The 20,804-nt window shown below is 46.3% G+C and overlaps 2 protein-coding genes across 2 annotated transcripts in view; one reads left to right on the top strand and one right to left on the bottom strand.

Moving 5' to 3' along the window:
- Positions 1 to 1,318: 1,318 nt before the first annotated feature.
- Positions 1,319 to 7,398, top strand: EFCAB9 (EF-hand calcium binding domain 9). The gene is given in 6 exon segments (XM_056349185.1): positions 1,319 to 1,349; positions 2,452 to 2,592; positions 4,049 to 4,131; positions 4,133 to 4,209; positions 5,145 to 5,301; positions 7,342 to 7,398. Coding segments are annotated over 6 exon segments (546 nt in total).
- A 3,297-nt stretch (positions 7,399 to 10,695) lies between these two features.
- UBTD2 (ubiquitin domain containing 2) overlaps positions 10,696 to 20,804 on the bottom strand; it is a 61,100-nt gene continuing 50,991 nt past the window's right edge. Inside the window, exon 3 of the mRNA XM_056349873.1 lies at positions 10,696 to 16,932. Coding sequence (XP_056205848.1) covers positions 16,535 to 16,932 — 398 coding nt within the window. The 3' untranslated portion in view covers positions 10,696 to 16,534. The remainder of the gene's footprint in view (positions 16,933 to 20,804) is intronic.

Below are 20,804 nucleotides of genomic sequence, written 5' to 3'. Positions count from 1 at the left end.
AAATCCCGCGGCATGGGGACACCTAGGGGAAACACCGGGCCGTGCAGCCGCAATCCGGCACGGCCCCGGCGTGGGCAGGGGGCTGGGGGGCGCGCGGCTGCCCCCGTTAGAGGGGGGACGACGACGACGACACGGGGGCGGGGGGGGGGGGGGGGGGGGGGAGGCGCCTACACACCCCATCCCCCTGCGGAACGCGGGCTCTCGCTGTGGGAGCATCTTGGCGATTTCTCTACTACACCCTAAGCACATTGTCACCTCTCCTTGTCTTCGCTGTTGCCAAATCCCCTGGGTTTATCCCGGTACGATCAGCCCTCGCATTCCTGCTGCGAGTTTCCTGATGCTGATGCTTGAAATACTATTAACTCCGGTTCCTGGAAATTGGTGGCTGTGTGAGAATTTCAGCTGCCTTTTTTTTGAAAAAAGTTTTGTGTTCCCCTACTTCTTCCGTTCTCCCCACTGAGTTGTGGGGGGAAAGGAGCTGAAAATGCAAGTGTATCCCTGGAACAGAAAGAAGCTGGAAATAACCGAGCGCTTTTTTTCACTTCACTTCGCTTCACTTCATGGGTTTCGGATCTGATCTGGTACAACGCGTGGATTTGGCAATCCCAGAGTAAAAATAGAACAGAATCAGAGCAATTGCTTTCAGAATCTCATCCTTTTAATCTCGATTTTCCCAATGTTTTAGCTATCAGTATTTTTAACGTTATAATTCTTAATAGCGTTTTTACTTTATTGTACTAGGGGACCTGGACATTGTACGCAGCCATAGAAACATTGCACGGATGGGACCCCCAGCAGTCACCAAGTCCCCGCTTGGAGCAGGAGTGTCACCAGCACTGGACCAGGTCAGACAGCAATCTGTCCAGCTAAGTCCTGAAAAACTTCCCAGAATGGAGCGGACATGACATCCTGGGGTTACCTGCTCCAGGGGCACCACCATCCCGGGGGGAGGGTTTTCCCTAATGTCCCACTGGACCTCCTAAGCTGCTGCCTGGGGTCATTGCCCCTCGCTCTGTCACCTGCCTCCCCGATATGTGATTGACTCCGTCATCTTTGTAATTGCCCCTACAAGAGCTGTGGGCATGTATTGGGGATACCTATCCTTATCAGGGGCTCTAAAGATATGGAATCCAAGACAAATCCTAAGCCAACGGGCTCGCGGTGCGGGTAGATGCCCTGCAGACTACCTGAGGGAAGGCTGATCAGGCTGGGGCTCAGTCAGAGAGGTGATTTCTCTGCTGGCGTAAATTTTGCAAACTCAAGTTACCCCTTCAGAAGTTTCTGAGCAGCTCCGATCCAGCACAGCATTTTGGGGGCTATGGCAGCCTATATCCAGCGCTTGAGACCCTGTAAGCAGATTTACTATCTCTTGACTCCGTAGTGAAAGGGAATCAGCCGTTTGAATTCTTTCCACCCATTTCTTGCAGAACACTCACAGGTGTCAAACCCAGCCAGTGAACAGGCTAATTATCTACCTATGAATTACTTCAACTGTTTCTCAAGTGATAATAAGAGAAAGAGAATATAAACTCCAGAAATGCAAAGAATTTTGCAAATGTGCCCCAAGCTCCTAGGAACACCTCTGATCCTATGGAGAGGTGGTCACGAGCATCACCATCGCGTTAACCAGGACCACTCAGCACAGTCCTCAGCAGCACGCGTTAGCAGAGCTGAGCTCTTGCTCACCGTTACGACCCAAGGAGGAGAAACTGCTGACCTGACTGCAGGACAGCATACGGCTCCACGTTTTAAATGTGGGGTTACAGAGGGTCTGGCATCCAAGTAAGCCAGTGGATTTAGATTTTATTAGTATTATTCTTGGTATAGCTTAGGAGTAAGGAATAAAGAGCACTTTCAATGGTTATTGCTGTGCTGGATTAGACTCGTTCTGGGTCGGAAGAGAAACGGGTGATAAACACTTTATATAAATAGAAGAGCAGTTTGGCTTCCTAACAGATAACTTGAATAAGAAACTGGGCATTCAAAAGCAGCCATAGCTCCCGGACACATTGCACAGACACCGTCAGGTGCTGGAAACTAGAAACATTAAAGCCCTGGCTAAGAGGAAAAGCAAAGCCCTGCAGTGGCTGCTACATAGCACAGCCCCGGCACGGACCAACAGCTTCTGGGTACCACTTGTCTGAGGCTGAGATTTGCGCTACAGTCTAAGATAAATCCTTAAGTCTGTGCTATCTTGCACTTTTTAATCAAATTTAATGCTCTTGATCATTGTAAGAATAATTTCTGTCACTTGATTTTAGTACACGTTATCCTTTAACACTGAATGGAAGGGGATCCCTTGCCTCTACATCTGAGGGGAATTCTTGAAAATGTGGGGAAAGCATTGAAGCTGTGGGACAGAAGTTGCACCTGGTTCTAGGGCAGGTTTTTCCTTCTGTGAGGGGTCATTGCCATGGTGCTAATTCTGTTTGGCTGATCTTCCATGGCCAGCTGAGGTGAAGCTGAAATCTGGGTGTTTTCTGCAGCATTTGTGTTTAGATGAAGTATACTGCTTGTCGTCAGTAAGAGATGCTGCAGCACTGACAGTGTATTTCCAGCTCCTGGATGTTCATTGAAAGAATTATCTGAACAGTAAGTAGTTCCAAAAACGAGGTTGGCATTAAGGCTCTAAGATTACAAGCTCTGTGTAATGTTTTGAAAAGAGACACACAGAATGCTGCATCGCTTAGGATTTAAAACCAAAGATCACAGACATCGCAAATACTGCACTTCAGATGTTAGGACAAATGCAGCACTCTGTCATACTAATTAACTAGCAGCTTGGTTAATGCAAGTAATTGGCAATACCCCAGAAAGCTTTCAGATACAGCATGTGCCACCACGTCCTCCCTGCTCCATCGTGCCCCAACCACTCTGGAAGGTTACATGGCCTGGCTACTCCCGCATTGGCTTCTGAAATACGTGGCTCAGGGGACCATGCAGAGCCACCGAGATGCATTTCCAGCTCTCACTGAAGATACTTCTTCCCCCTTTCCCCTTCCATTGCCTCCTTCCCTGTTTGTGTGACAGGAAAAGGTCCAAAAGCCTATGAAACCTGTTTGATTTTATGGTATTACTGTCCTCTGCATCGCAGCAGCACGTGAAGCCCCCAGGTCAGGCTCACTGGTACTGTACAAACACGATAACCAGGTCCTGGCACAACAAGCAGACAATCGACACAGGAAAAACCCAGGCCAGTGATGAAGGAGATCTTTACAGCTGTGCAAGCAAGATGCCAGGAACACAGGGCAAGAGGGGATTTCTGGCTCACTGAAGCTAATTCCTTAGCACTGCAGCGACCTCATCATGTAATCCTTTCCATAAACCGATCGTGCTCTGTGTTAGAAAGCAGGTAGGTTTCTCGCCAGTAGTGTCCTCCACATGAGGCTGTTCGCAACCCTCTTGTCCACTGGTTCACAGCTTCCCCGCCTCCTGCCTGCAGTTCTTTGTTCTATCACCATGTGTTTGCAAACCCCCATGGTGCTCCAGCTCCAATGACACCTCTTCCTGTGGGTTTGCCCCACTGACAGAAATTTAAGGGTAGCAGAATCAGACCAGGCTGCAGATATTTTTAGCAGGGGCTGTTGGTCCTGTGTTTGCGGTTGGGGAAGTTTGATGGAAATGCTTGATCTGGAAGTTTGGCTCTTCCTATGCACTGGAGAAGATGAAATAGGACTAAAAATAATCGTTAGTGGGTCATGGAGTTAAAAGTGACACCTCCAAAAGAAAAACAGGTTCTATTTCCAAGGTTTCTGGTTTGTTGGAAAAGTCCTTTTTTCCTCCAGCAGTGAGGTGGAAGAGATGACAGACAGAAAAATTATGAGCACTTTAACATTGCCTTCTGTGCAGAAATCACATACCCTGTCATAAATCAGGCCATCTTATTAATGCTGTCTATTAAACCTAAACGGTATCTCTTGTCTGCTACTGTGTTTTAATTGCCTGTGCAACCTGTCTGGGAGCAGTGGGCATTTAAAATAAAAGAAATCCTTCTAATTATTGCTCTCAGCTTTGTGCAGATGATGACTGAGAGCTCACTGTTTTCCAGATCTGCCGTTTTACTGCTTTCTCCACTGTGTGACCGACCTGAGTAAGGACCAGGTCATGCTGCCGTTTGAATTGCTGGAGCAAAAATGCGAGGGGGAGGATTTGCTTAAATGAGTTCTACATGGTGGTGTGCATCCTCCTGTCCCATGAGGTGTGTAGCCTGTGGGTCCTGGATTTGGTACAGGGACATCTGCACCATCCAACACCCCCATAAAGGGAATCAACTCACTGGAGCTGATCTTTACTCATGGCAGGCAAGGGGTGAAGAAGGTCCCTGGGTCTGGATGTGGCGGTGAGGCTGCTGCATAGAAAAGCAAAGCAGGGAAACGAGCAGCATCCCTATTAGTTCCAACCTTGCTTCTCTGTGATAAATCTACCCCTGAACCTGTTGCTAGGTAGGAACCATCTAAACACTCCTCCTGCTTCAGGCTGTCCATCTTAGCACGTTCTCCAAAAAACAAGCCCTCAGCTGTGGCTGCCTGTGGGGAAGAGAGCAGAGCATCTGTTTTCACCCATCAGCATTTGCTAGCTTGTTGGTGCAGCGGGTACCGGTGTCCTTCAGCCTCCCTGGCATCACACGTGGCCCAGGCTGGGAGAGGCTGGTGCCTTTCCAGGGAAAAGCAGCAAGGACAGCAAGCTTCGGCGAGGGAGAGGAGTGGTAAAGCCAGGGTTACCCCCAGAGCTCAGACTTGCTGGTGGACGTGACCTGCAGCTCTGCTCTCACCAGGTACCCAGCCAAGGGCCCACTCGGGGCTGCTGCCCGTGGAACTCGGGGTGGGGGGGGAAGGAGTGGAGCCAGACGTGGGACATAGCCCTGCAAGTTCAGCGTGCGGGAGGGATGGGGAAGGACCTCTCAAAGCAGCTTTGGAGTTCGGCTGGCTGGCGGTAGCTCTCCCCAGCGCAGCCCCTGTCCGGCTGGCAGCAGCCCCGCGCTCCGCAGCAGGAAGCACCAGGATTGTGGTATTTCCTGCAGGCGCGACTGGCGGGGGGTCACCTTTATTCTCTGGACTAGAGCACCAGCTGGTGTTCCACGTATTCTTTCCAAGCAGGAAATCAGTGCTTATCATCTGTGTCTAAACCTTTCTGCCCTGAAACAGAACCATCCACTGGCACGCGGGACCTGCCTTTCAGCTGCTGGACGTAGATGGGGATAATAAGATCGGTTTTAACATGTCTGAAGCCACAAGGTTTCTCTCCGACATCCAGAAATAACTTAAGAAGACATTCAACGACTTTGATGTTTCTGGAAATGAGGTAAAAATAGAGAAATTACAGTCAAAAAAGAAGCCATGAAAATGCCCCTAAATTCAAAATTGATCCTTTACACTGCAGCCGCTTCTCATTCAAGCCTGAGTTTTGTTTCTGCTGACTGCAGGAGCAGGACTTTGATGACTTGTTGCACAGTCTGAATTGAAAATGTTTTAACAGTAAGATAGCAACAGGAAGAAATCTTTTTGGAGGAGTAACCCAGGCATGTTCCTCTGTCTGAGGAGACTCCAACAGGAGGAGGTGGCAGAACTAGCAGAAGTGCCTCTATTTAAGCCATTTTCTTCGGAGTTCACCTGGGGCTTCTCGCCATTTTCCAAGCTCTCTGCAGTCCATTCGCAGAGCTGCTGGCCAGGGGGGTACCTCAGTGGGGTGCCCTCGGACTTGAAACTCCTGCTTGAAACACTGTAAGTGCCATACCTTGGCTGATGCCTCTGCCATGGAGATGCTGATGTCAGATAGGAGCCCCAGGAGAAGCCCTTTCTCTTCTCTAATGGATCCCTCATTTTGACCTTTAAACCAGCTCCAGGTTCCAAGGAGAGGCCATAGGGATCTTGCCAGTCCCTGCCCCATGGTGGGGAGCAGCTCCCTGCAGCCAGCAGGGGAACAAAGCTGGTAACGGTGCCTCCCCTCCAGCTCTGCACTGACACCCTCCTCCTTACAGAGGTGCCTGCACATCCCTTGCTAATTCACTTTTGCCACCAGCTCACCTCTGTCCCAGCCTGGTCAGCAGGGCTCTTTCAAATCCCTCCCTGCTCTGAAGCACTCCCTGATTAATGAGCACCTGTAGCGACACTGCTAGGGAATCAGTCATTAATAGGCTGTAGACATCTCTTAACTCTTGTCACATCTTCACACTGTCCTCATGACTTCAGCATCTCAGCATGCTCCAGCAGCGCATTCAGCAAGACAGCCATTAGTAACCGAGGGAGAGCCCTTCTGCTGCTGCTAGGTTCCTGGGTTATTGTTTTTACTGATAATTCTCCTCCTCTGTGTTCCACTCCCGGTATCCTCTTCAATTACTTGTTTGCACAGAATTGGCACAACTGTTTTCTCCAGCCAACTGCTCATAGTTAACAGCAATTCCCCAATTAAGGTTTTCAATCAAGGCCACTACACGTAGCTCAGAAAAATCAGATAAACACATCATATACCGTATCAGAGTTAGTACCATACAAAGCAATGACTTCCAGTCATGCAGTGGGAGTGTATAAGGCTCTGCCATCACTTTAAGAAGGGACACAGCAAATGTATTATGAATCCTCCCTTCCTGATTTTCCTGTGGCTCCTGTGTGATGGCGCTCAGGACGATCTGCCCCACAACCTTCCCTGGCACTAAGATCAGGTTGACAGGCCTGTAGTTATCCAGATCCTCCTTCTTGTAGGTGGGCACCACTCTGACAAACCTTCAGTCTTCTGGGACCTCTTCAGTTAGACAGGACTTTTGATAGTCATCGCTGTGGTGAAACGGTTGAGGAAAAGAGCAATGACTTGCTTTTTTCGTTGCCCCTCTCCTGTGAGTGCTGCACGGTTTGCAGAGGGTTATCAAGGTCTCTCTCCTGCTCAGGACCTGGGGGCAGTTCTCCAGTGCCCCTGAGCAGTTTCCCAGAGTAAGAAGCCTCAGCCCCAGGTCGCACTGATCCTGCCCTTTCATCTCGAAGCTGCCGATCACGAGGCCACTTCAAGCAGGAGCAGGGCAGCGGTGACAGCCATGGAGGCACCCCGGTCCCCCCATCCACCCCGCCCCACCGTAACCCTAGCTGTTATGAATCACTCCAACATCTGCGAGTCATTACAAATGCTAAAGAAGCAGCCATGTGCCAGGGAGGTGCCCTATTAGCTTGTAACATGCTCGGGATGAGCTGGAGGCAATCAGTTGGAACCAATTTCTCCCAAGTCAATCGGGAAACTACAGCAAGTTGGGGAAGGGGATGAGAGCCTGGACTCAGGGCCTTTCTCTGAAATAACCGGTTATACTGGGCAAGGCTGCTTTGCTAAGCTGGGGACCTATCTCCTCTCCAAACCCAGCAACTGAACTACAGGGAATTCAAGCTATTTGCAGTCTTCTGCATCGACAAACAATAACAAAAAAAGGAGGGGGACCATGAACAGCTTCCCAGCGGGACCAGCAAGCTCCTAACAGAGTGACAGAGCCCCTTACCCAGCTGGGAACAGCACAGCCTCACTTCTCCCCTGGGCTCAGTTTACAATCACCAGACAGATGTACTGAACTCGTAGACAGTGAATAAATCAAAGTGCTGCAGCGAAGCAATTGCCTCTTCTGTTTTCTCCCCTGCACGTTGCCACTGCTCTGCCGAGGTGAGCACCAGACTGGTGGCTGAGGAAGAGGACGGACTGATGCAACGTGGATGGCAGCCTCGTGCCTCGCAGCTCTCCCCAGGACTAAGCCTGACGTTAGCATCGCCTTTCCCCGTACCCTGCAATGGGGGTCATCTTGTTATTTTAGAGACCACCTTGTCCTGCCCCTGTATTACCCACTGGCTTAGCAAGAGCCTTCCCTCCTCAATGCTGCCATTTTGCCACTTTCAGACGCACACAAAGCAAGGCTGGTTTGAGATGGGGCAGACTGGTCTCTGAGGCTGGAGCCACTCACGCTGGCAGCTTTCTCTTCCCATGCATTCTGCTCCGCAGCCCCCACCTATGTGCCCCAGGCTTGGGCAGCTCCCTGCATCCCTGCTGCCATGCTTGTGAGGAACAGCGCAGCCACAGGAAACACTGTTTGCTTCATTAACAAAACCACCTAATTAAGTCCATGTGGAGAGAAAGCAAGAGAGGCATTTCAGTTTTTCCTCAGTATTGACTGTTTCCCCTTGGGCACAGCAATCCAGTGAGTTTATTTCCTCCTCTCACCTTACGCACAGGACATCGCTCCACTGACCCTCCTCCAAACTCGCTGCTGTTCGAGAGCTTCCCTAATGAAGCAGCATAGCTGCACCATAAGGGACTAATTAGAAAAGAAAATTCCAGTCTCCAAGTGCTACCACTGACCTCCCATGCAGCGAGATTTCAGCACGCCTGCAGGGCGGCATCCCTCCTCTTGGATCTTTGCAACTGCTCCGAGTCCTGAGAAAATAAACTACATGCCTGAAATCCCAAATTTCTGGGATTATTCAAAGAGAGAACCATTCTCTGCAGAGCTGAGAGCTCAGTGCCTTTTCCATAAGTTACCTTGATACTTTTAACCCAGGTTTGGAGGGACCAGCCACCCTGAGCTTTCAGCCAGATGCTCCCTGCAGCATCCGGAGGGACCCTGGGGTTCCGCGCTGACCAGGGCACTTGCCCCAGCATAAGCAGCACCACCAATATGGGGTCCACAGTTAAAGACCATTTCCCTTAGTGCTGTCCCTGGAGCCCAGCACCAGGTAGTAACGCAGCACTGGTCCGCAGGAGCACAGACCGAGTGGGACGGGCACGTCACACCAGGATGCAGCTGTAGCCAGCGGAAAGCAAGGAGGGGTCGGCGGGGGCCAGGAGACAGGTTGTAGCACCCACCATGGGGCAGAACCCCCACCCTCGTCATTGCATGTTATGCTATGTCATAGAGCAAGATACAGGTCGATGAAATATAAATACAGGCACAATATAAACTTTAATGACGTTAATTTGGAATAAACCCACTGTAAGGTAGAACACATAGCTGTGGAACAGATACGCAGCCTTCTCCCCCAAGGTCACACGCCGCAGCATGTGAAGCTGCACTCGATTTCACTGCTTGCAGCAGCGGCTGGGAAAATTTATACTCTTGTGCAGTTTTGACCTAGAATCCACATCCTTTTGGGGTTTTTCCTTCAGTCAACAGTCGGCCTGGAGTCCCCCAACCCACTTCATACACACCAAAATGCACTACAGCTGCACACCAAGGGCAGCTCGCTGTGGTGTGGGTACGTATGCACACATGCAACACCTGGAGATGGACATCCCTCTTACTACTTGGCAAGCGACCACACTTTTCCCAGCTAGGAGTTGGGTAAAGAAAGATCACACGCAGTTACACGCTCCTGGTGCTGAAGGACATCAGCTCTGAGAACTTCCCTGTCCATCCTGGAGGAGGCAGAAGCAGGGCTGTCACATGGGTCAGAACAAATGGCTGCAAACAAGCCTTTGCACCTGTTACTTTACATATGCGCATATTAAAAAGGGAATATGTACATATAAGATATTATATACACACATATTAAAGGAATAAAACATATATATATATATGTATAAAAGGAAAAAAGTTCCAGGAAAATCACGCTTCTTTGTTTGTAGCTGACATCACAAATTCTACCGTGAAATTATCCCAAGATTAAAAAAATAAATAAATAAATTTGAAATGTTTAGCTGTAATAACATTAAACCAAAGTGCCCTACAAAAAACTGTTCTTACTCCTCTGATACCTTAGGTAGTTAATCAAGACTATAAAAGTGGTGACCTGAATTAAGACAACATGTCAGTTAATGTAATTATAGGACAATTACACAGATCCATTATTTTGCAGCGTTCAGCAAGGAGCCAGAAGCACATCTGCAGACAGCAGGCGCCAGGCACAGAGGTGGCTCATGCTGGAGGCCTGAGCACATCTCCAAGCCCTGCATTCTCCATGGATCGCACACCTTATTTGCAAGATAAAACATTGTCACACACTGAAATTATTACCAAAACATGTCTCTAGGGTATCAGACAGGTAATGAAAAAGTTGTAGAGCTCCAGCTCGGAATCAAAAGGCCTACTGAAGAAATTAAAAAGGAAAACAACACTGAGTTTATTCCTTAAGGCATGGCATTTCCAGGATTACTTTTATTTTTTAAATGCAGGGTGAAAAAAAAATTCTCTTTTTTTTGTTTTAAATACAGGAAATTTTGTACAGCATTTCTGAGAGAAGTTCATGATGGTTTGCTCTCAATGGTAAAAAGATCTTCCCTACATTAAAAAAAAAAAAAATAAAAAAATCACATAATTTAACAGTCTAAAGACGACCTGCTTGTGCTTTGCAGTTGATTAAAAATACGGGCACACGCTACTGCGATATGTCAACCCAGAAACAGAGGTACAACATAAAAATACATAATGCATTTTAGAAGTTACCTGATGTTCACAGCATCTTTATATTGGCATAGAATTCTCCATTGACTGAAGGAGCCAGGGAGGGGAAAAAAGTTAAAAAGCATGTTTCACACAACTCATACATTTGATTTTTAAAAGACTTTATAAAAGTTACAGGGGCAAAAATACAGTCACGTCACTGGAATCCCCTCGTCCTTGCTTCACTGCATGTTGGAGCTGCGCATTTTCTGTGTCAGTACCAAATCTAGCACCTTATCCTATGTAACATGAATGTTTGTTACATGGCACACACAAACAAACTGCATACAAAAAAGTTTTACCATAAAAATGAAGATATTTATTCAAGAAGTACAAATTTGATGGTACCAGCCATCTTTGAAAGCCATTACCATGAGGCAGAGAGGACACAAACCGAAGTCTCTTGCTCAGAGCATATGAAAGCAAGTGTCTTACAAATTGCCAGCTAATGCAGTCATTTCAATCATTGCTCAAAAGCCACCTCCACTTTCTAAACATTCCCTGGACTTAACAGAGGCACAAATAGGGTTTTCAATGCAAGACCAGTTAGTTATTTTTAATAAAGCAATCCGCTAAAATTTATTTTCTTTTAAAATTTTCTTAAATTGTCTCCAACCTTTGACTGGACTCAAATTTCCTAAAGAGAAAAGGGACTTGAGAACGAGCAGGTGCAGAATTTTTGGAGCTCAAGATGAACTAAAAGTTTTAAGGCAGGAGTCAGGATTTTAAGTTCTCTATTTGCCCCATGGCTCTGATCAAATGATCTGTAAAATATACAAATGCAGAGTTCTACTGGATAAATACCCAACAAGCGGTCCTGCTTGGAGGGCAGGAACATACTTTTTCACGGAGAGTCCAGTGGACACGTTTATTCAAAGTCTCAAAGTCCACGGTGAGAAGCCCGCTGGTTACGTCTCATCTTCCAAACATTTGACTTTTGTAGGCTCAGTGGCATTTATGTCCCTTGGAAGGAGAGCTATAGCTCCACCTCCTATGAACAAGAACAACACACACGCAGCTAGGGAGTATCTAAGCGGATGAAATATGGAAGAGGAGAGCCATTTGCAGAACAGAGCAATCAAAAACACTTTATGAAAAGGAAAGTCTCAAAGCAGGCAGACTCGTATATACAGCCATTAACTAACAGAAGTGTTTGTAGCTGCAGATAGAATAGTGGGACATTCATCTTCTTTGGGAGAAGACAGAAGCACGATTGCCGGAAAGTTTAACTCCAAGGCTTCCTAGCTGAGTTAACTTGCAAGGCAGACCACCAACATCTAGTGGGTTTGAAGCAATTTCCCCCCCCCCCCCCCCCCCCCCCAAGAAAGTTGCAGAGCAGACAAAGCTCATCCCCCCACCCAAAGCAAGTCAGCAAAAATGCCTTTCTCAAATACCGCTACATCCTACTCCAGGAAAGCGCAAGCTGTCCAAGAGCTGCCAGCCCAGCCATCATCCCAGAGGGAGTCAGAATTACAGGGGAAGTGGTGAAGGGCAAAGGAAAAAAAAAAGCCCCGTTTTCTAACTGAGACTACTTTCATTTCAACATAACAGGAGCTGAGCAGCGTAGTGAGAAAGCCAACAAATTTTTTTTCTTTTTTTTAAATGTAAACATTCTCTGCATAAGGTGCAGGGTGTTGGATGTATGTACAGTAACATAGAAAAGAGTCTGTAAAATATAGATCAACATACAGAACTGTAGCTACCACTTATGCTTCTGAAGAAGATAGAAATGGAGAAACATACAGCATTCAATTCGTCAACACTTACACAGCAAAAATGCTTTCAAAGCTCCATGGCTAAAAGCATCCCACCACTGTAACAAAAAAAATTTTTAATAGTTTTTAAAAAGTTTTTACATTATTTACTAACAATGGATATATATGCAGAAGCATGTCATACTACAGCAATATTTTATCAATTGACCATCTGCTTTACCAAAGGTTATGCACATTGCCACGTGTTGCCTTGTTGCTCTAATGAACCCCTTTCCTCTCCTCCCCAAAGCAACTTAGGAACTTTCTGTGAAAGGCAAAGAGGAGATGGGTTTTGTTTGCTTGCTCCTGGGTGAGGTTTTGTGTTGTAGTTACTACGGCTTTTAGCATTGGGGTGTCTATTAAAGAACCCAGCTTACTACACTGCTGACTTGCATTTAGTTTTCCAAGGTATTTCCCAGATCCAGAGGAGCAAAGACTTTCAGAAAACTATAAAAAAAGATCTCGCAGTGCCACTATTCCAAGCTGTATTTTCTGTGGAGGACACCGATAAAACTGCGATGCACCGAGAGCCAAGGCAGTCAATGAAACTTTTGGGAGCTGGATGCTCTGAAGGAGCAGCTGTCACTTGCTTGTGGAAGATGACCCTGAGCATCCTTCTGTAGCACACCAAGCAACGTCTCTACAGTACCTGCAGCTTTTCTGGAGATCTCTTGCCCCAGCAGACTATGTGTGTTCATGCCTCTCTGCCCTTCAAGCTGTTCAGGAGTGTGAACTTTCACTAGGTTATTACTTCTGGGTCAGGCAGAAGCAACAATAAAGAGTATAAAAATCTGAATCACATCGAACAGACCTGTCACTAACATGGTAAAAAATGTTACCTACTGGCATCAGTTTATAGCCAGAGCTAATCAGGAATGACACAAAGGACAGATGGCTCTAACAAAAAAAAAAAAAAGAAAATCCTTTTACTCCTTACTTGTCTGTACTTAGCACTGCAGTTCATGGCTGCATGCATTAAAAAAACCCTGTTGCATTGCGCCAGTTATACCCAAGACACCACACAGTGCAGGGCAGCACACCAACCGGCACGGCAACACGCTGCCAGCAGCGCTGAGCTGCAAGCTCAACACACACTCCATGCTGCAAAATAAAGATGCAGACACCAGCGTGCTTCTGTCCATCCTCCCTGGAAGCAGCCACTGGTGTCCACAACGCAGACCTGCACCAGTCCTCCTCACCAGGGCTGCCAGCTAAACGAGGGTTTAGTACTTGGTTAGTCTCACTTCAGCCATGCCTGCCTGGCTCTGCAATTAAATGAGCCTCCCCCCACCCCCACCTCCAGGCACGGGGGGAGCCCTGCTCTGCCCCAAGGACCCACGGGAGCCCCACGGGAGCCCCCTGCACCGGCATCTGCACTGAAGCCCACCTTGTAGGACAAAGACAAGGCATTTCAGAGTCAGAAATGACTGGTCTCTCAATGTATATTGCAACTGCTAGTTATGTACATGGGATATGTTAGTCAACATGCTGTTGTATCCCTGTACGCCTTCACTGCTGGTATTTTTTTAATATATATATTCTAATATTTTTTTTGAAACTTGGAATTCTTTCCTAACACAAATCTTGTAAAATTTGTTTCCATCAGGGTATGTGCTTGGTATATCTGTCATTGGTTGAAGAATAAGTTGAAAAGTCTCCACTTTCAGCTATAAAAGCATTTTACCATTGATTTTTTTCTTTTCAGTTTTAGGTATGTGCTTAAGTGACAAGAGGGAAACTATTAGAGAAAACAGTATTTTCATGAATCAGTTCTCTGTTCTACTCAGAGCCCACTCACAACATGGCCTTCAGATCATCACCCTCCTCCCTGACGCACAAGCAATTAATGTAAGACATGGTCATCTACAACGGCATAATAAAACTGAACCTTTTCCAACTAAGACAGGGGAGAGGGAAAAGGAGTTCTCCCAGACCCTACACTGTAATCTCAAAAACAGCACATGGTGACAATTGCCTGAATGAAAATAGAAAAAAAAAAATCAACAAAATGTATCCTCAAAAAAAAAAAAAAAAGTAGTGTTTTAGTGTTCACTGTTACAGAACTGTTACTCTGGTTTATTCCTCCCTTAATCTATCACGATACACACACACACACCCCTTCCAGAAGCGACTGCACGGAAACGTTACCGTAAAGACCATTTACACAGAGATGTAAGTTAGGTCTTATGAGACAAATAGTGTCTTCCTGGCATGAAACATTTTTTACCCAGTGAAAATCCAAGAGATTTTTTGAGTTGTTTATATATCAAATATTTTTTTCCCCTCTGGAATGCAAAAGATCTGGCTGCAAAAACCCAGTATAGTAATTCACATTTGTCTTTAAAAAAAAGCCTTCACAATAGAAAATTTTTGTTACAGATTAGTATTTATCAGCTTTGATTTCATCTTTAACAAGGAAAAAAAAAAGAAAAAAGAAACCCAAGTCACTTTGGTGTATATGAGAACAGGGAGTTAAATTTCCTTCACACAGCTCTGCCACTGCACTTCAGTCATCCTGCACCAAACTGGGGCTAAAGGAGCTGCATTAAGCCTACAGTTTTCCAGCAACACGGGGACCAAAAAGAAAGCTATACTCATTTGGGGTAGGGTGGGAAATGCATATAGAATGTGGATCTGTTTTCCATCCATCAATGTAAATTCTGTGCCTGCTTCCACCTGCTGGGAAAGACACATGATGTTGTACAGGTGACCTCTGATCCTTCCAGCTCTATGCCGATGCTCACGGAGCAAGAATTCACTTTGAGTCCGAGAAACTGAGTTCTATACAATTCATGAAGGAGCAAAATTAACGAGTTTAAAACTGTCAGTGTAACCCACCAGTTTCACTAGCAGACAAGACACACCTGGGACAGCTGTAGCTTTAGACCAATGATTCAGAGAGGGAAGACAGAAACCAATAAAAATATGCTATTCATACCCGAGTAGCACATTCGATTTTGGAAGAAGTCGTTTCAATGATGGCTGAAAACCCAAGCAAATTAGAAATCAAGTTTAAAAGGAACAGGGCATTTGATCTCAACCAAAGGCATTACCAGTCAGGGGTGCGGAGCAGCCAGAGAGCATCTCTAACTGAGGGAACAAGCAATTAGATTTTTGGCCCAAAATACAATGATTCAGATTTCTGAGGCTACCAAAGGATTTGTCATTTGCTGAACGGGCTCCTCTTACATTCTGAAGGGAAAGCACCGGCTGCGAAACACTGCCGTCACGCTCTGGGCTGCAGGCGCGTGGTGGTGAAGAAACCTCCAGTTGCCCTGGCTGGAGAGTCATCAGAGCTACAAGACCGGCTGCTGCTTCAAGTGACACTCACACAAGAAGCTGAAAACCATGTGCTACTGTGTCCTCCTTACCATCTTCCATGCTTTGTGCCCTCCAGGAACTGAGCAGGGGAAGTTGCAATCCGTTGCATCTGGGTGCAACTGCAGTTTAACCCGGACCTATTACACCAGTGCCAACTGACAACGGGGATGCACCTAAACTTGAGCTCACCTTAGCTAGCCTGATCAAAGCCCGTTCTAATGATCTGAGTGATATACAGTATCCAGCAGGCAAGTACTCAGGTGCCAGTCAGCCAGTAAACTTCAGGCTAAGTCAGTCTTGTGGCCAGTAAGTTTACAGTACAGTACGTGAGAGTATACATTGACTAAGTTATTGCCTAAGGCTCCAGCGGGCTGCACTCCCAGCTCGGGAGCCAGCCGTGGCACAGGACTGTGTTGCCATCTTGGAATGTACAATTGCTTGGTCTGAGCATCACCAGGAGGTGCGCACGTGGGACAGAGATGGAGCCCCTCGCCCAGCTCCGCTGCCTGGGGCTGGCTGTGCCTTGGCAAAGCATTTGCGTTAGGTCAAACCAGGAAGGATCCCCGCAAACAGCGCAGGACCCACCCAGAGCAGCTGCGATTCTTGCATGAACTGTACGTGGTGCTGATATGAAATTTTATAAACTGACTAGTTTTTAGTAATTTTTTTTTTTTTTTTTAATAAAAGTGCTCTCTGTTGCTCTGGCTCTATAGATCAGGACACCACCTACAGTTTCAAGAATCATTACGTATTTGTATTGTTTAAGTGAACAATCATCTTTTCCCTCCCTCTTTGTACCTCCTCCCTTTTTCCTTCCCCTTCCTTCCTTTGCCCTTGCCCTGTGCTGTTTGCTGTTGTGTTAAATACGAGATCAGGCAACCCCCAAAGGCCAGTTTACATTTTTATGTTTTGTTTTTGCAGATCTCCATCACAGATGGAATTTTTGCTGGTCATTTCTTGGAACCAATCCATTAGCAGGACAACCCAAAAGAAGAGAGGGCAGTGAAAACAAACCCCATGACAGAGACGGAGGAAAGAAGAATCGATAAACAAGCAGAAATCAGTTTTCCACTGGGGTGGGATTTGCTAAGGGCTGGCTCACGATGACTTGCACCACGTAGTCCTTTGGGATTTTCAGCTCCTCCAGTTTCATTTTGTCTGCCAGCGGCCTGCCCGAGAAGAACCAGCGCTGGCTGCCTGGCTCCACTCCCTCCACCGCATGCAGCCGTCTCTTCATGTGGTACACCGTGTCCATGCTGCGGACCATGAGTTTGAGGTCTTTGCCTGTGGACAGGCGCAAACGAAGCTGGCATTCATGCCCTGAATTGGGTGGGGGATCAGGAATATCCAGAGTCTCCAGGTCGCCCTTCTCCTCTATCATGTTGATAGGTGGGGCGAGGCAGTAGACGGGAAGCTGGTACCGGTTGCCCAGTTCATCGTAACACTCTGTAAGAGCACCTTTAGGAGATAAGAGGGGAAAAAATGAGTATGCATGCATTTTATGTTTAACATTCAAGGGGTCATGCTCGGAAGCATTTATCCTGCTGTTAAAGTATCCCAGTGATGAGGTCCAAATTCAGCTTTTAAAGGACTGATACAAAATTCTCAAGTTTTCATTAAAAATTGCTTCACCTTGTTTTTGTATGGAAACCTGGGGTAGAGTTAAAAGCACCCCCTAAAGCGAAACGCAGCCCTCCCTCCAGATAAACCGGGATAAACTTCAAAAGCAGCTGGAAAAGAGATGAGGGAGAAGGATGTTCTCCCCACGGGTCATTTAGAAGAGGAATATTTCTCCAGTAGCACAGCCTGAGGATCAGAGCACACACGCACCCCGAAAACGCTACTTGGATGAATTCCATGATCCTGAACCTGAGCTGTGAAAAGGCAAAATAGCAAAGACCAAAGGCAAAAGACCACTGTCAAAGGAAGATTTTGTAACTTCTCAAACATTCAAAAGTTGCTGAAATGGTTTCATATAGGACTCATGTTTTAGCGAGCACTGCCAGAACAAACAAACATGACCACCCAAGTCAGACAACTCTGTGGCTCCGCACGGAGCACGGTGTCGCCACCAGCACGCCACCCAGCACATACTTTGTATTTGCACAGCATCTCTAACTCCCACATTCAGAGCTCTGAAGTTTCAGGAGTGATTTTTTATTTCCCTAGACTCCCGGGAGGTTGTTTAGAATAATCTGGGTGCCCAGTTAAAGATGGCTGGGCAGTGATTCCTTCTCACCAAAATGGTACAACGCGCACAGAACAGCTCAAGGTTTGTAACACTTACCGAAGGAACAAATACAAGTTGACTTTTTCCACAGTATGAGACACGCTTTATAAAGAAAATTCAAGAACTACCCCGGAAAAGCAGCAGCACATTTTTCTTAATGTTTTTAGAATTGAAGTGGGAGACGGATGAAAGCAGAGCCCTGCTGCCTACAGCACACGTCACCTCTTGCAGCAAGCCAGGCAACAGAGATGCTGAGGAAGCTGCATCCTAAATTGCAGCAGAAATTCCTTCTCACTGGGAGATAAAAACCCTCAGATATTCACTCCAAGCGAACGTTTCTCCCGTTTTGAATTTACCTGCTGTAACAAATTTCCACAATTTTGCCCCTAGAGGGGGCACACTCACTTGCAAGATTACCCATCCTTTTGTAGTTGGAAATGTTTGAAGAGGAGCCAAGTCCTTGAGCTACAGAATATTTAAAAAAACTCTTTGACTCGGCAGTTCTGCACACAACACCCAACGGCTCCTTGTTAGAAACTAAGGGCGTTTTTTTTTTTTTCTTGGAGGTTTTTTCCATGCTGACAGTGAGTGGTCTTAAACTTTGCTATTTGATCAGCAAAACTACTGCTATATAAAATTATAACTTGGGGATATACTGTGTCACTCAGCCCACTATGACAGCAGCATACTGAGCTGGAAATCATCTTTCTTTTAATCAGAAGCGCCCCCCCCCCCCCCCCTTTTTTTTTTTTAAGGATAGTTTTTGTTGAAAACACACAGAGAAAATCTTTGGCTAAAGATCAATGGTTTAGACGCAGCTGCTTTTGGAGGCTTTTCTGTTTGTACAGGTAGCACCAAGGCAGCTACGCCCCGAGATTTATTGAAAAAACAAAACAAAAAAAGGAAATCCAGAGAAATTTAGTTATAGCACTCATTACAGTCTTGTATCATTTACGAATCTCAGAGAAAAACAAGTACTTTATGATTTACAGACTAAAGTCTGAAGTTCCCATACTTCAGTTCTGGTTTTACAACGTTCATTTCATTCTGCACGCCTGATCTATTTAGTAAATGTCACAGTTCTAAATTCTGGATCAAAGTTCATAGAAACAAGAAGATGCAGCTTGCTGGAAAGAAATAAAAAAATACCCAAACTTCAACACCCTTTAAATTTAGCTAGAGCAGTTAAACCTGTACCTTTCTTTAAAGCCATCTATCTCAAAAAGAGTGCTCCTACTTTAGGACAGAATATCAAAGAGTTAATTTTAAATACCATGGGGTAAGCTAGCTAAGGAATTTCTTCATCATTTATATTCTTGCCCAGCTGAACTAACATCAAGGTCAAAGCATATGCTATAAACACCAGAATGCTTAATCATAATCAGATAAGCAATATTAAAAATATCCTCTGAAGCAGCAGCTAACTCGGAGGTCTGTCTTATTAAAAAAGTAACAAAAGACACAGTAGAGGAAACCTCTTGCCAATAAAAACCGCATAGTCCCATCCCAGGCTGAGAAACTGTTTACAACAAATTGTTAATGTAACAACAGGTTACCATAAACCTCACTGGTTGGTAATCCCGTTCTCCCACTCATGCTGGTAAAAACATCCCGAAGACTCCCAAGTCCTATTACCTACCACTCAATGGCTGTCAAGCCTGAATGTATTGATTAAAGCACAGATGGTGACTTTTGTGAGCAGAAGAGACTTTACGATGGCACTACCTCCTTACCAGCACATGGCACCTGCAGAAGGCCAAGCCAGAGCTCCAAGGAGCAGATGAGAAGGTGTTGGTCCTTGCCTCCAAGGAGACGTGGAGCTGCGCACACACAGCCCGGTCCTCTTCAGCCAGGTAATTCCTGAGGGGCTTTACGAGGCTTTTGGTTAAGTGATCTTTGGAGAGCATCAGGCTCTGCTACAACCTCCAAGATGTAAATGCCAACAAAGTCAAAGGCAGAAGAATGTTAAGGGGTCTCATGTTGGTTGGAGTTCAAAATGAAACGATGACTGAACGTCTTAACTAGAAGACGTGGTGAGTCTGGAGGTATTTTAAGTGATTCCCTTATCGGAGAGGAAGAGAGAAAGTGGTTGAATTACCCACAGCCACCACAGCAAGGCCTATCTCACCAGCCAGATGGCAGCTCTTCACAGAGGCACTCGCTGCAGCGTCCCTTATGCAGTGCGCAAAGCATGCGGGAAATTAAACATCCAAACTACAAAACCCTTCGTAATTTTGCTGTTATAATTGAAAAGCATGTTTCTGATTCTTCCTGCAAGGTACATCAGCTCGGGCCACACAAGCTATTTAGCAGAAAGGTACACAAAAGGAATGTCAAGCTTTTATGAGAAAACACAGAGGGGGAAAAAAAGGAAAAAAAAAAATTTTTTTTTTTAGGTTCCTCTGTTACCTCGGCAACCAGGGTCCTTCACCAGCCAGTTACAGCATAGGAAGGATGCAGCCTCTCTTAAACCAGCAAAGGAAAAAGCAACACAAAAGAGAGGTTTTGCAGTTCAGGCAGGCAGCCCTGCAGCCGCCCCTGCCAGCACGTGCTCTGCAGCGGGCAGGGTGCCCCATGCTGCACGGGGACAGCCACCCTGCAGCCCCACTCCAACAGGTTCTCCCTTCCCTGCCGCCCCTTCCTTCCCCAGATCCTGCAGCTGGACACCACATCAGGCAACCAGACCAAGTTCAGGTGACAAAGTCTAGAGGGTGAGTCGGTACTTCGAATTTTCGCTGCTGGATCATACAAAGAAACCATGCAAAAGGAGCAGATTTCAGGAAGAAAGCAGCAGAGAGGATGGGCGGCACGCATGCAGGTCTAGGTGGAAGGCTCTGTACTGGACATGAAAGATCAAGATGTTTTAAGATCTTACAACAATATTGAGGAGAGGACAAGTTAAGCTTATCAACACTTCATATACTTGAGTATTCTTTGTGTATTTAAATACTCCTCTAGATGTTGACATAGCTTTAACAAACTCGGATGCAAAAAATCCTGGCAGACGTATGAGAACTGCCTTTGAGGAAAGTCAATGGCAGAACCAACCAACAAACCAATCTACCCACCCCAAATCCTAATCCTCTCCAACTTCCTATCA

Source organism: Falco biarmicus, chromosome 8 (genome assembly GCF_023638135.1).
Source record: "Falco biarmicus isolate bFalBia1 chromosome 8, bFalBia1.pri, whole genome shotgun sequence".
NCBI classification, from domain to species: Eukaryota; Metazoa; Chordata; class Aves; order Falconiformes; family Falconidae; genus Falco; species Falco biarmicus.
This window is presented reverse-complemented; position numbering and strand designations above follow the sequence as displayed.